Here is a 16671-nt window from a genome sequence, read left to right on the forward strand (position 1 = left end):
TGTGCTCCCCCTGCAAAGGTAGGTTCAGTATGTACAAATGCAGCTTCTAGACAAGTCCTCAGCTCCCTTTCCACACTGCAGCCCCTAAGCTCTGCTTCTGAGCTTTGGAACCACCAGGCCGCTGATGACAGATTACCAAATAGGCCACGCTGACTTTGACCTATGAACACACAGCTCCACTGTTCTGTGAGCCTACCTGCCCATTCCTGACCTGTCTGGCAAATTCCTCCTTCTCCCATATCAGAGAAATTCTCTCTCTTCCTTGAAGCCTTCCCTGGCTTCCTCAGGAAGGTTTCAGTTCTTCTTTATGTGATACCCCTGTACTTCATGTACAGAAACAAAAAGTATAATCCAGGCAGATGATTGCTGGAAGCTTTGGGCACTAAGGTCCTGGGGGGTCAGAGGCATTTACGCAGGTTGTATTCTCTAAAATGGATATAACAGGACCTCCCATCCCTTATGTGTAAGAAGGCTGCTGTCCCCCATCAAGATGTGGGACATGTTTCTTCCCCTTGAATCTGGGTGGGTCCATCAATGTGGTTGAAGGATGCTTTGTGACATTTCAGGCTAGGTTTCAAAACTGATACAGCCTCTGCCTTCTACTCTTGGGTTGCTTGTTCTTGGGACCCAGCTTGCTGTGAGGAAGCCCTAGTCAGCCAGGTGGAGAGATGCCAGCTGATACCCAGCATCAACCCTGGGACAGATGAATGAATGAGGCTTCTGACGATTCCAGGCCTTAACCCTGAGCTTCTCCTGCTGACAACACATGAAACAGAGAGGTCTCCACCGAGGCCTACCCAAATTGCAGATTTGTGAGCAAACCAAATTGTTGTTGGGCTAAGTCACTAAAATCTTGGGGTGATTTGTTCCACAGCATTAGAGCAATGTCTCTCTCATCCCAGCACAGGGCACCTCATGACTGTTTCAATGAGACTCTACGAATGGTTCTTTGATCTTCAGCCATAGCTACTGTTTGGTAGCTTTGGTGACATGCATAGCTGGCTACTTAGTATTACTCTGAAGCCCTTGCTCAGAAGGTCCTGCCCCATTCTTTGATGCCACTCCCTGCACTCTCTTGCTCCCAGGCTGCCCAGCTGTCCCTTTGGTCCGAGGCAGGCCTTGCTCCGTGGCCTGTGGTCAGACAGCTTCTACCCTCCAGACATGAGCACCTCGGCCATGCTCACTCGCCCCTTCTCTGAATAGCTCTGGAATACCCCACAGTAGTGAAAATGCTTCTTTTGTGGCTGCATGGGCATGCTCTGACAACGGTCCTTTGCAGATCTCCTGGCCATAGGCCTTCAGGGACCCGCACCTCTGCTGCAGGTGGTTGGGAGCCACAGTTCTCCATCAACTCCAGGAAAGACTTGTGGACGCCTGCAACACACTCTTCCCCTGACCTGCCCAGAAGCGCCTCCTCAGAGGCCGGGATGCCCAGGCATCAGAAAAGGGCAACCTGTTTTATCTCTGAACTGTGAACAAAGGGAGCTGTCTGGGAGGGCGGCTATGCTGGGGAAGAGGCAGAGATAGCCACTGGCATCTGCGTGAATCACGCAGGACAGCATAGCGGCTGGAAGTCTCTTCAGTCTCTTCAGTGACACCGACGGCCATTCTCCGTCCTCCTCTATTCACTCTTACTCATCCAGCAAGCACTTATCCAGGCCTGGCTCGATGCTGTCCTCCTACAGAGGGGTCCACATGCTCTGCTTTGTTCTTTCCTTTCAGCAGCAAATCTGTTAACCTCGCTAACATCTTCAACGCCCACCCGCATTTCATCAGGGATTCCTGAGCGACAGGCTGTCCTCACACGGACACTTCTCCCCAGCCCACGACGGTCTGCCAGCGTCCACCAGCGCCAGCATCATCCATGCTTTTGCCCTGAGGAGTAAAGGTGAGCTGAGCTGCTCTTACCCTGAGGAAAGAATCCAAAGCGCCATTCTCCATGAACTCCGTGATGATCATGACCGGCCGACTCTTGGTGACCACGCCCTCCAGGCGAATGATGTTGGGATGGTCGAACTGGCCCATGATGCTCGCCTCGCTCAGAAAGTCCCGTCGCTGCTTCTCCGAGTACCCAGCCTTCAGTGTCTTGATGGCCACATTGATTTCCCTCTTGCCTGGAAGTTTCAAACGCCCCTTGTACACCTCTCCAAACTCTCCTGCAACAAGAATGCAATTATTACTCACTTCCTTCTGTCTGTGGAACCATGAGGGGAGGCAGCTTATCAAGAACAATGGTGCTCCAGGTGGAACGGTGATTAAGGTGGCAGAAAGGAAATAGTGTCCTCTCACTGTAATTGTGACGTCCCAGCACTATGCAGTTCACGGCAAACACAGAAGGAATACCCAAATATGTTCTTTACCTCGGATCTCTTGGGTAACTAAAGTGAAATTTCAGACTCTATATGGGTTTGTTTTTCCTCATTTGTTTTTTCATTTGCATCCCAGATGAACAATTGAAATGAAATGGTCAGTTTCACTGTGGCAGAATCATAATTCATTTTTAGCAGAGCCTAGTGCAAGAATGTCCAGGGGTTATGGGATACGTTCAAGTACTTTAGTCCTCTGAATGAGATGTATAGCGTTTATGTTCCTACATTGCCCTGAAAGTGTTTGTGTCTATTGGGTCCCTCGGAAAACAGAAACTGAGGAGTAAGGAAGGTAAGTTAGCAGACACTGCAGGATAAAGGGGAGAGAAGTAGGATTGCCAGAGTCCCAGATCATGGTGCAGACCTGACTTTATGAAAAGAAGGGGGAAGCGGGAGTGGGCAAAGAGAGGCCCAGATTGCAGCACAGACCTGGTTGATGCAGACCTGACAGTCTCATCTAACCCAATGAGGAGCTTCAGAATAAAGAGTGCCCATTCCAGAAAGGCCCAGGCCCTAGCATCCCACTGTGCTCAGTCACTGACTGGGGCTGCCAGAAAGAACTGGGTCCCTGCGAGAAAGCCGAGGCAGATCTTGAAGGCGCTGCAGCAGGAGGCTGGCAGCTACCTGCACTCCTGGCAGCTGAACAGTGGCTTTTTCAAGCAGACACGAGCTGCACACCTCCATGGGTGCCACAGCATTTAAACATTTTTGCAGTAAAATCACCAAGAGTAAAAACAATTCTGGTGACACTATTTCACAGCTGCTTAAAAAATCTGTTGAATCCCATTCAACGTGCTTTCAAAAGTTATCTTATGATTTAACTTGGTTTTGTAACTTCAGTTCTTTCATGTGAAGCAATTTAGAATCTACTTGTAAGTGCATTGCAGAAACGGGTGTCAAAGGCCTGATAGGAGAAACATGGATTTCTGCTGGGAAAACTTTCTTTCTCACTTTCAGCTTCTGCAAGGCGATGATGGAGCAAACTGTGAGCAATCAGATACGTTACTGGCCGAATTAGAAAAGCAAGTTAACATCTGTGATTTAGTTGGGAACTTCTTATATTTTCTGCTGCATAGGTTGGAAGGAAGCTGCATGAAAGACCTGTGGATGCAGAACTGCTCCAGAGTCTATGGAACTTGTTAGAATCTAAGGCTGGAGTAGAGGTTGGCTTAAGCACCATTAGGAAGGTTTCAGCATGGACCTAAGATAGACAGCATGTGTAATACTGGTTTTGACATGAGATCACAACTGTTTGAGGTCAGACCAAGTCTCATTCATGTCCGTAACTTGTACACACCACTGAGGTGTCTGGTACGTGGTAGGTATGCCAATAAAAGTTGGGGTATCTTATTTATTATTATTTGTTTGGCTTTGCCCATTCTTGGGTTACAAACTGCTGGAGGCTCCAAAAGAAGTGGAGGTACCAGTATTTACATTTTTACAAAAGGCTGTTTATGGCAGCATCTCCTTCAACAGCCAAATACCATATGACCATAACCAGGGGGATGGCTGGAAAGGGACAGCCATCCTGCAGAATGCTATGAGCTTCTGAAAACTAATAGAGGAGTGAGATGTATTGGCTTCAAAAATATCTGCATTACATTGCTAAGTGAAGCAGAAAAGAAGAGAAAGTTATATTAATAGAATGTGGTCTGTAGAATATGCCTGTAGGGGGGTGGTGAATGCCAAAAAAAACATTATGGAAAAAATTCATAGCAAATTTACTTTCAACTTCAAATTATTTTAAAAATTGGTTACACTAGAATGGTGGGAATAGGAGTGGGGAAGTATGGGTTAGTAAACTTCAGTTACTTTTTCGTTTAAATTGTTACAATAAGCATTGTCTTTGCAGTTCAAATGAGTAAAATTTGAAGAAGAGTACTGAATAACAACCACCTGTCATATATGTGTGCTTCTCTATGTATATATATTTGTGTAGAGTATGTATATGTATGTATGTATACAAACTTGTGTATATATGTGCATATATGTATGTGTCTGTATGCATTTGTGCATATATTGTATATATGGATGTGTCTCTATATATTTTTGTATGTATATATATGTGTCTGTGTATAGAGATATATGGAATCCATCTCTCTGACACCTGCACCTAGTAGTTATTCAATAACTATGAGCTGAATGAATACAGCTTGCATATTTAATAAGCATACTAATTGAAGAATATCAGTATTTCTTCCCTGTTGTCATACTAATGACTTCTATTTTCTTTTAGTAAAAAGACACGGTTGAGAGTGAGGGGAAAGTATGCTAATATTTCTTCTTGGGGGAGATAGTACACCAAAATGTCTTGACTACCTGCTCTGTGCCAGGTACCGTGCTGGGCTCTTTGCATGTCTTAATCCTCACAGCACCTTCATGAGCTGGGTATTATTATGCCCATTTTACTAATAAGGAAACTGAGGCATGACGAAAACATGCCTCAAACCCCACATCTGTGAGGCAGAGCCAGGGATACTCCCTGGGCCTATCCCTTTTCCTGCCATACCGCCTCTCAGAAGGTGTGTTCGGTTAGCAGTGCCACAGGGAAGAGAGCTGGGTGGATGTGAAGTCACAATGCAGGGCCCACTGTGCTCCAACTGTGCAAGTCCTAACCATTCATATGCAGTTACTGTTATAGTGACTCAGTAACCAGGGAACAGCAAACACAGTGTGACTGAGACAGGCTGGGATCTGGGACCCTTTGCTGCAGTGCTGCAGTGCTTGCACCTGGACACACCTCTCCTCAAGCAACAAAATACAAAGAAACTGTATGGGACTAAAAATAACTGCATGCATGCGCAGTTTGGGCAAAATTATGGACAAAAGATACAAAGAGACCAAGAAACCCAACTGCCACTTTTGCAGAGCCCGGAGCAAGAGCAAGGAGTCGGGAGCAAAAACAGGGCACTGCGCATGCCCCCTGCACACCACACCTCCTAAGGGGTGGGCAAAACACCAAAGCCACCCCTCCAGACTGACCCCTGCACACACACCGTATAAGGAGCAAGCTCGCCCCTCCTGAGGGAGCTAGCAAGCAGGGAAACTGTTGTTTGTTCCCACTCCCCTCTGCTGTAGCAAGGGTCACAGTAAAGCCTTGCCTGAATTTCTCGTCTGGCCTCTAGTCAATTTTTATTGATTGGGGAAGGCCAAGAACCCTGGTTGGCATCAGGACTACCTTATAGACAAATATCATATTCATGGAAAGTTCCTGCCCGGCTAGTCAGATGAGATCAGAATATTTAGGAATCAGAATATTTATGAATTTCTACACATCAGTCTGGGGAGTGTGTAAAAGTGCCCCAGGTGAATCTGCTATTCCCCACAACATACACATAAACTCCCCAGTTGAGGACTTCTGTTATATACCAGCGTTCCCAAAGTTGGCTGCCCACTGCAATCCCCTGGGAAGCTTACAAAGCACAGAGGCCTGGGTCCCACCTCCAGGAATTCTGTTTAGTTGGTCTGGGTGCAGCCTGGGCACGGACATAGTTAAAAGCTGCTCGCAGGAGCAGCTACGTAATTTGCAGGGCCTGGTACAAAATGAAAATGCAGGACTCCCTGTTCAAAATTTATTAAGAAGTTCAACACGGTGACAGCAGAGCATTAAACTAAGTGTGGGCCCTGCTGAGCATGGGACTCCGTGCGACCACACAGGTCCCATGAAACCAGGCCTAGCTGCCCAGGTGGTTCTGAAGAACAGCCAACGTTGAGAGCCAGGGGTCTAAACCACCCAAGCGTGTTTCAAACGGATTAGGGAACTGCTAAAGGCCCTGGAGTACCTGGAATTCATCCCTACACCTTTGAATTCATTTGAAAGCAGTGCTTGCCTACAAGCTGCCTTTCACTGCACAAGGCCTGACACATAGTGTGGGCTTTGTAGCTGTGAGCGGAGAGAAAGAAGAGAAGGAAGCAAGAAATCAATGAAGGTGTGGCTTTGCAAAGTCCTATCTGTATAGAGCAGTATGGGCTACGTATATTCGTTTCCTAATTGACAAATGTCATGTCATTGTTTAATCTTTGTGGCTGACTGGTCTTCAGGTTCAGTGTTCCTAATACTTTAGCTCCAAATTATATCCTCTGTAGGGGTCTCATCATATAGATTTTTGAAATTATAAAATAAAAACGTGCTCTCCTGAGAGGATTTTTAGGGCAGTGAAATTACTCTATATGAAATTAAATGGTGGATACACGTCATTATACATTTGTTTAAATCCATAGAATGTACAACATCAAGAGTGAACCTTGGGCTTCCCTGGTGGCGCAGCGGTTGAGAGTCCGCCTGCCGATGCAGGGGACACGGGTTCGTGCCCCGGTCCGGGAAGATCCCACATGCCACGGAGCGGCTGGGCCCGTGAGCCATGGCCGCTAAGCCTGCGCGTCCGGAGCCTGTGCTCCACAACGGGAGAGGCCACAACAGTGAGAGGCCCGCATACCGCAAAAAAAAAAAAAAAAAAACAAAAAAAGAGTGAACCTTCACTGTGGACCTTGGGTGATAATGATGTATCAGTGTAGGTTTATCAATTGTAACCAATGTACCACTCTGCGGGGAGATGTTGATAATGTAAGAGGCTATGCATGTGTGGGGCAGGGCATATATGGGAAATCTCTGTACCTTCCACTCAATTTTGCTGTGAACCTAAAACTGCTCCAGAAAATAAAGTCTTTTTTTTTTTTTTTGCGGTACACGGGCCTCTCACTGTTGTGGCCTCTCCCATTGTGGAGCACAGGCTCCGGACGCGCAGGCTCAGCAGCCATGGCTCACGGGCCCAGCCGCTCCGTGGCATGTGGGATCTTCCCGGACCGGGGCACGAACCCGTGTCCCCTGCATCGGCAGGCGAACTCTCAACCACTGCGCCACCAGGGAAGCCCATAAAGTCTTTTTAAAAAAAGAAAGTGCTCTCCTTGGGTTGGGAGAGATGGGTTCTGTATCGTTACTGCTCTTGGAAATCTGCTCTATAATCACTGGAAAGCAGCGGCTTAAAGGATGGTGATTCTGTAAAAATAGCTCTTTTTCTGTGTCTGACAAAGAAATGACTTCATATTCCCCAAGCCCGGAGGTTTTCCAACCACCAACTGCAAAGGAAGTCACTTAATCCACAGTCCTTACGCAGAGGCTGTGCTCCACCCTGTAATTAAGTGGCCCTCATTGCAGCTGGGGCAAACTCTGGCCAGAAGAAGAAACTCTGGGGGAAGAAGCTTGAGTCTACACCATCCTCCCTTCCTTCCCCGCCCACTGGACCTGGGGCAGGGTGCTTCCCTTGTTCAGCCTCAGCTTTCTCAGCTCTGTTGGACAAAAGGACCTGATCAACTGTGGGGCCTTCCTAACAGGGCGTGGGGGCTCTGAAAAAGTGCTTTGTAAACTACACACTGTTGGAGACACAGGAAAAGACAATCCAGGGGTAGAGAGTGGGGTGGGAAGTGAGGGTAGGGTCATGGGGTAGGGAGTGGGGATGGGTAGTGGAAGAGAAAAGGTAGCAAACATAGGTTTCTGTAGCCTAGCGGAACTTGAAGGAGGCTGATCCAAGACACAGCAGAGCATCTTGCCAGGGGTGCTGGGAAGTCCCCCTGCCAGGTATCTGGGCATGGAGGGTGTCTTCAGGTAAGCCCGGGGCGTTAAAGTCTGGGGTCTCTGGCCCCCTAGCACCGCCACAGACTCCTAGGGAGTGGGAGTCGACGGGCCCTTTTTAGTAGCAAACAGAAAACCAAGACCTTGTGTCACTTGCAATCTGACTGCTGTCACCTGTGATCTTTGACTTCAGGTTCACACACTTTGCTCAGGGAACTATTTTTGCTTTTGGGACACCTTTCCTGTCATTAGGGCCAGAACTTGAGGTCTGTGGTGCTTCGATTTGCCATGATCTGAACTCTATAGAGCTTGCTTTCATATGAGCTCCAAAACATGGCCATCCATTTTCCATCTTTTCAAGAAAAATTCTTAATGCCTAAAAAATATTTTCAACAAATGAAGCATTAGTATTATATTTATTTATTTTTATTTTGGCCGCACTGTGAGGCTTGTGGGATCTTAGTTCCCCAACCGGGGATTGAACCCGGGGCCACGACAGTAAAAGCACTGAGTCCTAACGACTGGACCACTAGAGAACGCCCCAGCATTATATTTAAAATAGATACTTACAGGAAATGACTGGGTAGTGGTTATGGTTAGTTCTTTCTGTACAGCTTGCTGACTGATAGTAATTGCAGCCAACCTAACTTTGGTCTGGCTGGACTCTGATTGGCACACATCTTTGCAGCTGACCTTGGACCCTCTCCCACAGCCAAACAACCTCTTGGCTAGGACTGGCACTAAACTAGCTCCAGCTTCGTGCCAGTGATTCTTAGCAGTTGTTCTCAAAGTGTGGCTCCTGTCCAACAGCATCAGCATCACCTGGAAACCTGTTAGGAAATGCAGATTTTCAAGCCCCATTTATATCCAACGGGATCAAAAGTTCAGTACAGGGCCCTGTGACTTGGGTTTCAACTTGCCTCCAGGTGATTCTGATGCCTGGCTCCGGTTTGAGAACCGTGGCCCTCAGGGCTGTCAGCTGAGTGTCATTTTGCCAGTTCCTGTCACTGCCCTCCCAGACAGCTGCTGAAATTATTCCCTACAAGTTTCAGCTCCTTGACAAAGTGAGGAAGAGAGAAAAAGTGGCTCAGCAGCGTTAAATGCCTCAACTATTATATGTAAAATCAGAAGGAAAGAATTTTCAATTTTTGAAAATGAAACATCCAACCTGCCAGCAGACATTTCAAGCACTAGCTGTTGGCTATGTGCCGCGTGGATCCACACACAATTTCAGTCTTTTTTTTTTTTTTTAGCAGCATTGTGAAGTCACACTGCCTTAGGGAGGGAAAAAGGAAAGCAGAGCTTCTCACTACAAGTTCAAGCTTCCACCGGAAAAGAAACTTTTGAAGAATTAATTTAAACTAGGTTTTTAAAGTATGATTTCCAGCAAGTTTTCACACTGTCCTGTGCAAGATAGGTTATGCTAAACCAGGGATAGTAAAACCATGACAGGCATTCCACCACCTCCTGTCCTTGCACCCAGGACAGACATTACTAATTGATCACAACCCTATTTCTCCTCAGCAGAGTTCCCCAGGTACCCATTGCCAGGCTACTGGGGTTGGCAAATGAGATGGAATCTAATTAATAGCCACGGTGCCCACAATACCTAATATGTAGATGGCGAGAGTAAACCTAGCTTTCTCTTTTCTCATAGCTTCTTGTATTCATTTGACAACCACATACCTAGATATTACTTATTTTCTTAATATAAGCAAGCACACATAATTAAAAATGGTAAATATCTTGGCCCTCATTGTTATCCTTCTTAAGGAAATAACTGATCATACTAGAATAGGAGGACCAGAGGATGGGACAAGGGTATTCTAGGAAGAACATGCTCTCCCCAGGGCATCTTTGTGGCACCACCATATGGGAATACTGAATTCTAGGAGAGTCCCGTCATTTCCATCCAAGAGGCTTGGGTATTCCAAACTGCTAGCTAGAGTTTGCCATCAGAAACAATGTCTCTATACTTAGCTGCCATTTTCCAGAACAGTGACAAAAGTAGCAGGTAGTGTGGGAGTTACGTTCACCAGACTAAGATCAACCTTATCTGGGTTTCAGTTTTTGCTCTACCGTTAACTCAGTCCAACCAGTAGCATGGCCTTTGGCAAGCTGTTTACTGAATGTGGATATCCTTACCAGCCTACAAATGCACGCACGCACACAGATGTGCACGCACGCACACACACACACACACACACACACACACAAACTAACACACAGGGCTAACAGGGCCATTATGAGAGTTGAATGAGACAATGCTTGTAAAGTATGTACATGTTGAGTGCATGCCAGTTATATTAATCATACTTACAGGCAATATCTATTTGATCTGCTCCTCTGGAAACCCTTCCTGCTGTGATTCTTATCCAGTATGAGGCTACCCTCATCCTGCCCATCCTCGGTCTGAGTGAGCCCAAGAGAGTCAGGCTGGCAGGTGACTTTCTATCAAATCATCCTCAAGAAACACATCCTCTTCTTCAAAGAGAAATGGTGGGCCTTGCTGGCCCCATTCCACCCATATACATCACAAATTCCCTCTCCCCAGCTCTCCTTACCCAGCCCTCTCACCTCAAGCCTCTTTCTCCTTCACAGTAAGCCATCCATGGACATGCTGGATCAGCAGCTGCTGCATCAGGGGAGGATGTGTTTATTAATTAAAATACAACTGGCATGTCTCCCCTTGGATGACCCCTTATGGTGACACCTCTATTTTCATGCATTTGTCATGCTCAGGGCTGCTACATACAGTTATGTAGGTTGCACACGGCATGACCCAGGAGCACCATTCATGCTGTAGAGCCCAATTAGACATGGCAGCTCTGCTTTACGCTCTGGGCATGTCTGCAGATCAAACCGATCAGAATTAAGCATTGGGGCTTCCCTGGTGGTGCAGTGGTTGGGAGTCCGCCTGCCGATTCAGGGGACGCGGGTTCGTGCCCCGGTCCGGGAGGATCCCACCCGCGGCTGGGCCCATGAGCCATGGCCGCTGAGCCTGCACGTCCGGAGCCTGTGCAACGGGAGAGGCCACAACAGTGAGAGGCTTGCGTACCGCAAAAAAACAAACAAACAAAATGAATTAAGCATTGGATCAGAACTCCACAGGTCAATTGAAGCTGACCTGTGAGTGACTCCTATGAGTCAGATTCATGGTTATAAAAAGCTGACATTCTCCAAAGATATCAGATGGCCGTCTGCCCTCTCTAAAGGGACTTCAATCATTCCCATCATCTGCAGGGAAAGGAGGAAGGATCAGCCTTCCTCATTCCAGTAGGCTTCTTTCAGAGCACTGAACGACTCATAACCTCACTCAACCTCTCTCTAGTCTCTCTGCATTCTCCCAAACTCCACCCAGTTCTCCAAATTCTTATCCCTGTTATGGTTTTCCCCCAAAGACATTGAACCCTACACAACAAATATTTAACTGAGTACCTGAGTGCCACACCAGGCCAAGCATGGGACTCACAGAAGTACTTAAGTTTCATCACTCCCATGGAACTTTAAGCACGGTGATAAAAGAGGGTCACTAAACAAATAATTACATAATGATTAATGAGCTAATTATACAGTTGGCCCTTGAGCAACATGGGTTTGAACTGCACAGGTCCACTTATACGCAGAATTCTTTTCAATAGGTACTACAGTACTACGCTATCCACAGCTGGTTGATTCCAGGGATGTGGACCCATGGATACAGAGGGCTGCCTGTCAAGTTATACACGCAGATTTTCAACAGCTCATGGGGGTCGATGCACCTAACCTCTGTGTTGTTCTAGGGTCAAATGTAATTCAGTCCTCTTGATTGGTGTCACACCTGGCTCACAGTGATTTGTTATTTATTCCTTTGTTCAATATCCTCAACAACTGTAGAAGAAACTTTGGAGGTTGGTGCCATTCTTCAACCTTATAGTTTTTAGATTTTACTCTATTGGCCTTTACTCACAAGCACAACCTCCAGTCCCACACCCTGGAGGCCAGGCAGCCCCCCTCTCCTTCAAGGTGTTTAACCTGATGGCCCTCGCTTCTGGTCACAACCTCCATGCCACCAAGCCCACTGGTCACTCCGTTTGCCATGTGTGGGTACATTCCGGTTTAGATGAGTTTACTCACTGCAAAGCAGCCTTCCTTACCACCCTTGATCCCAGCATCGGCCATCTCAAAACTTCTCCACGTTTCCAAGCCCCATAACTGGTCTGCATGCCTCTGAGTCCTTACCTACCATTTCTCAGCACCCCTTCCAGTCCAATCGAAACACAGGTTCATCAGGTTCTTCTCCCCCCTCACTCCTACCACCCACCCTGCTCAGAAAGCAGCCCACTCGCCATTTTCTACAGGATAAAATCCATACTGCAGTCTCTGGATTGCTAAGCCTCAGCCTGATTCCAGACTTAATGCTTGATTCCTACCTTCAGGAACCCCCTCCCTAGCAGCCTCCTCTCAGCCTTGTTCTCAGAATGTGCCGCACAGAGTGTCAGCCCATCCACAGCCTCCAAGCCCTCGGGGGACTCTTCCCTGAGTCCTCTCCGGCCATCAAGCCTCTCCTCCTCCCACCTCCGGGGCTGCGTGTTCTCTGGTCCCTTGTCTTAGCTCTCAGTCTCCTCCCCTCCTCTCGTGGAGTGGGACTGTGTTAGACACTAACATATCAGCTGGGATTATTAGGCACTGAGTGTGTTTTCCAGAATCCACCACAGTCACAGGCTGTGATCTTTTGAATTCTCAACCTAATCCCTCCTGCAACAAACATAGCCCTCTCCTCTGGATCTGTTCTCAGCAGGAATGGGCCAGTTTTTCTGCAACCTCTTTGAAATTATCTTGCACCTTCTGGAAGGCCGGAGTGTGCTGGTAAGCATTCAACTACCAGCTCTCCAGAAAACGAAGAAACAAAGACCCCTGATTTGTAGCATTTACTAATTCTCACGGTGTAAATACTCCTCCCATGGCTAATGTCAAACTACCAACATGATGCCACCGAACAAAGGGCTGGAAAAGGATGCACACAATTGGCTCCTGCGAAGTAGTGCAAGCTGGCTCCAGCACACCACTGCTGGAAAGTCATGGTCATTCCCCTCCTTTTGCCATTTAATTTACCTCTTCTGTCTCATCCTCTCATGAGTTTCACAGAAACTTACTTTCTCTACTAGCTTCCATGCTTGAAAGCTCAGGCCACAGGTGATCTCCTTTGTGAAGTCTTCCTGATGCCCCAACTCACTCCCAGAACAGGGAGCTAAACACTGCTCTATGTTGGTCACAACCTTTGCACATACCTGTGTTGTGGGTTGTGTGAAATAGTGAGCATGTTACTGGCCTGTTTCTCCCCAAGACTGTCAGACCTCTGAAGAGGAGAGTGTCTGTTCTTCTCCACACCCACATGCAAAAATTATTCAATAAGAGCTTATTGAGGGAAGGTGGGAAGGAATAGAAGGAAGGAAGGAGAAATGATTTCTGATTCTTCTTCTCATGTTGTGTTACCATTTTGCATCCCAGATTTGGTCCCCCGAGCCGAATCTGCCAGGTGGCTAAGGGAAATATTGCCAATTACACTGCATAAATGTTACCTTACAATTTTTTTTTTTAAACTCAACTTTCACACCAGCTCTTTTAGCACAATGTGAAGTCAGTCTCAGTAAGGCAGGGCGTGGGAGAAGCAGGGGTGGTGACAGAGAGAAAGAACCGGAGAGTGGAGAGAGGTTGACACCAGCCAGGAGTGTCTCCTGTTGAAACTGCATCAAGTTACACATAGTGAATTCATATCCGCAGGGATTAGCTCTGTGATTTCTGAATCGTGAGCAGATGGGTGTCAGGTACAGGGCGGTCAGCAGCACCTGGGTGGAAGTCTTTATCCCAAGCTGCTGGCCATCTTATAAATTGCTGCATGTATCAACCCTCCCTGGGATCAGGTGAGCCATGGTGGGGACTGAGCCTTCTTTGAGCAGAATGCACAAAAACGGCAGCATCAGCAAATGCTACCCAGCATCCAGCAGTTGGTGGGCTCACTCCAAGTTGCCACTCCCCAGCAGGGTCATAAAGTAAGAAGGCTCTTTACTCCTCCCCTGACAAAGTCGGGAGGGGGGCTGACGTGTGCTCTCTGGGATGAAATGCAGTCCAGAACACATTGCTCTAAGCACATGACATAAATAACAACATTAAAATTGCTATCACCATTGCCACATGACATAACAACAATGAACAACGTGGAGGAATAGCATGCCAGACTGAACGCCCTCCCACCCTGCCCAACGCTCTTTCAAGTTTACTGGAGAAGTCTGAGCCCCTATGAGTCATCAAATTTAGCTGGGATCCAGCCTTCCAAGGCATGATCCTTAGGTCTGTCAGTGTCTAAGGGGGAACAGAAAATTATCTGCACAGAAGTGAATGTCGTGGTTCAGTATTTAATGAAAGTCAATGGGAAATATGTACAGACTCATGTGGATCAGATTATGGTCAGCTGGCTGGAACATGTGAGGGGTTGGTAGGAAGAGAGTTGTGTGTCCTGATAGGGAGAGTCCCAGCACCCACCACAGGGATGCCATGAGTTTGGAGCTCTTTAAGAGGGAAATCAGAGCATGAGGATGGTGGCTTAATGGGGCAAGCTTTCAAATGTGACTTTCAATTTCACAGATGGATTTTTGAACCCTCAGTGCATTAAGAGAGGCAATGAATGGAAAGAGTGTGACTTTCCCCCTAAAGACAATATATGGAGTGGCTGTCTGGAAGACTTTGACTAAACATATTTTATGGAGTTTAAAATATTATTCGGAGAGACAACCCCATGGCTCTCCAAATACTGACGTGAAAAAAAGCACTTCCATACATATGAACTACAAAGAAGAATACAACATATGAGTGAAGAGAGATTGAATAGTGGCTAATACAATTTAAAGAAGAAGAGAAGACAAAGAATGTTGTAGAAACAAAAGTAGGAAAGAGGACACAAAGCAAACACATCTTTGAGAAGATTCAGAAAAGATAGCAGAGGGGGCAGTAAAGAAATTACTTCCAAAGGAATGATATTTTGGGATATTTTACTCATTTACATCAATAAGGCTGTATCCATTGCCCAACTGACTCAACTACTGATCCATTAAAGGAAGATGAAAATTTTAGATCAGTCTTTAGGTAGAATTTCCTAAGAGCATCTCAGGCAGTTAGTTCTCTGCTGGGCTGGGTTTCTATTCCAATGCAGGGAGATGGATGAGAGCACACGTTTTGGGGACAGAAATGTGTCTTGTATTACCATCCATATCATAGATCTTTTGTTTAAAAATATGGACATGGGTGAGCGTTCTTCTGGAAATAGTGGTCCCTCTTCAGTTTATCATGGTCTGCCTCCAAATCCATGTACATCAGAAAAGGAGAACTGAAAGTGTGGGAAGAAATCTTGGCCCAAAGCCATGGAGATATGAGAGTCAGTGAAGGGGATACTAGGTCCAGCTTCTAGAAATGTATATTTCTCAGTTGGTTATCCTATTTCTCTCTCTTTATCTGCATTTGGTGGTCCATTTCCAAAGCTATTTCTGAACCTTTTTAGACTAGAGTTGACTTCTCTGCAATACCAAATAAGCTTGGACACCACGAACAAGCTCCCCAAACGATTCTTAGACTCACATTGTAGATGGCTTAGACGTATCTTCTGGGGAAAAAGATGGTAGAGAACACCCAGAGCGGTGGGAAGAGGTTGTTTGGACACCAAGAGAACAGAAAGGAGGGGAGGGGAGAGCCATACCTGCTCCGATGACCTCTTCGATTTTCACAAAAGAGACATCAATCTCCTTGGCAAACTCCCGAACAGCTTCGTTGGGGTCCTCATAAGTGAAGGGGTCAATGTAGATCTTCATCCCTGGGGAGCCTTTTTAGAGGAGATAAGCAGGGTTAACATCCCAAAGAGGACATGGTGGTCATTAAGCACTGGCTGATGTCCCCAGCTGTAAGGGTATGACCGGGGCAGGGGTGTCTCTCCTACATATAGGGCTGCCTCTCTTTTCCTTGCTGGGCCTCCCCATCTCCCTTCCCTCTGGGCCATGCTAGCCTGGTTCTCTGTCCTCTACTTCTCCTCTGTATTTTCTTCTGTTTTTGAGCTCTTGATGAAATGTGGAGCAGATTACTTATAAATGACAGATTGGGACCAGTTCCCACACCGGGCACTCACAGAAGGCAAAGAAGCTGATGGATGCCAACCAAATGCATTAGCAGAAAAGTGGTGGTAAAATGGTAGGGCAGATATCAATATTATCAACTTGACAACTTTCCTGAGTGGAGGCCACCATTAAGGTTATAACTGACGGCTGTGTCCAGGGCTGGAAGAGGGATGAGGATGGATTTAAAAAAAAAAAAAGAAAGAAATTGCTATTAGAAAAACCTCAAGATAGGAGTGCTAAGCCAGTATACCAGAAGAGAAAATGGGAAGAGAAAAGCATAGAAAACACTGGGAGAGGAAAGAGCAAAGTCTACATAGAAAAAAAATGAGGTAGAATGAAAGAAAAATGGTGATTGAACCCCCATGCCGTCAGACACAGTGAAGTATGAAAAGTGAATAAAATGGTGAATGAGAAATACATAAAGGAATATGGACTTTGTCACTGATGTTTACAGTGGCAAGATAAATAGGTGTGCACGGGGACAAAATAGAGAATCGTCATTGCAGAAAATATACATTCAAAAAGTGGAGGAGAGGGGACAAAAGAAAGGAAATGGAATCCAAAAACAAATGGATTCATCACAATGTCGTTTTTC

At 46.5% G+C, this 16671-nt stretch overlaps 1 protein-coding gene across 2 annotated transcripts in view; it reads right to left on the minus strand.

Moving 5' to 3' along the window:
* Window positions 1-16671, minus strand: part of EPHB1 (EPH receptor B1) — a gene marked incomplete at its 3' end in the record, with an annotated part of 426489 nt that overhangs the window by 51155 nt on the left and 358663 nt on the right. The window contains exons 10-11 of one of the 2 annotated variants that reach the window (XM_079922006.1): window positions 15665-15787; window positions 1909-2156 (exon numbers count right to left, since the gene is read on the minus strand). In XM_079922006.1, the coding sequence (XP_079778132.1) occupies window positions 1909-2156; window positions 15665-15787 (371 nt within the window). The remainder of the gene's footprint in view (window positions 1-1908; window positions 2157-15664; window positions 15788-16671) is intronic. The other variant, XM_079922007.1, reaches the window with a different exon arrangement.

This window comes from Stenella coeruleoalba (genome assembly GCF_951394435.1).
Source record: "Stenella coeruleoalba genome assembly, chromosome: 5".
Taxonomy (NCBI): Eukaryota; Metazoa; Chordata; class Mammalia; order Artiodactyla; family Delphinidae; genus Stenella; species Stenella coeruleoalba.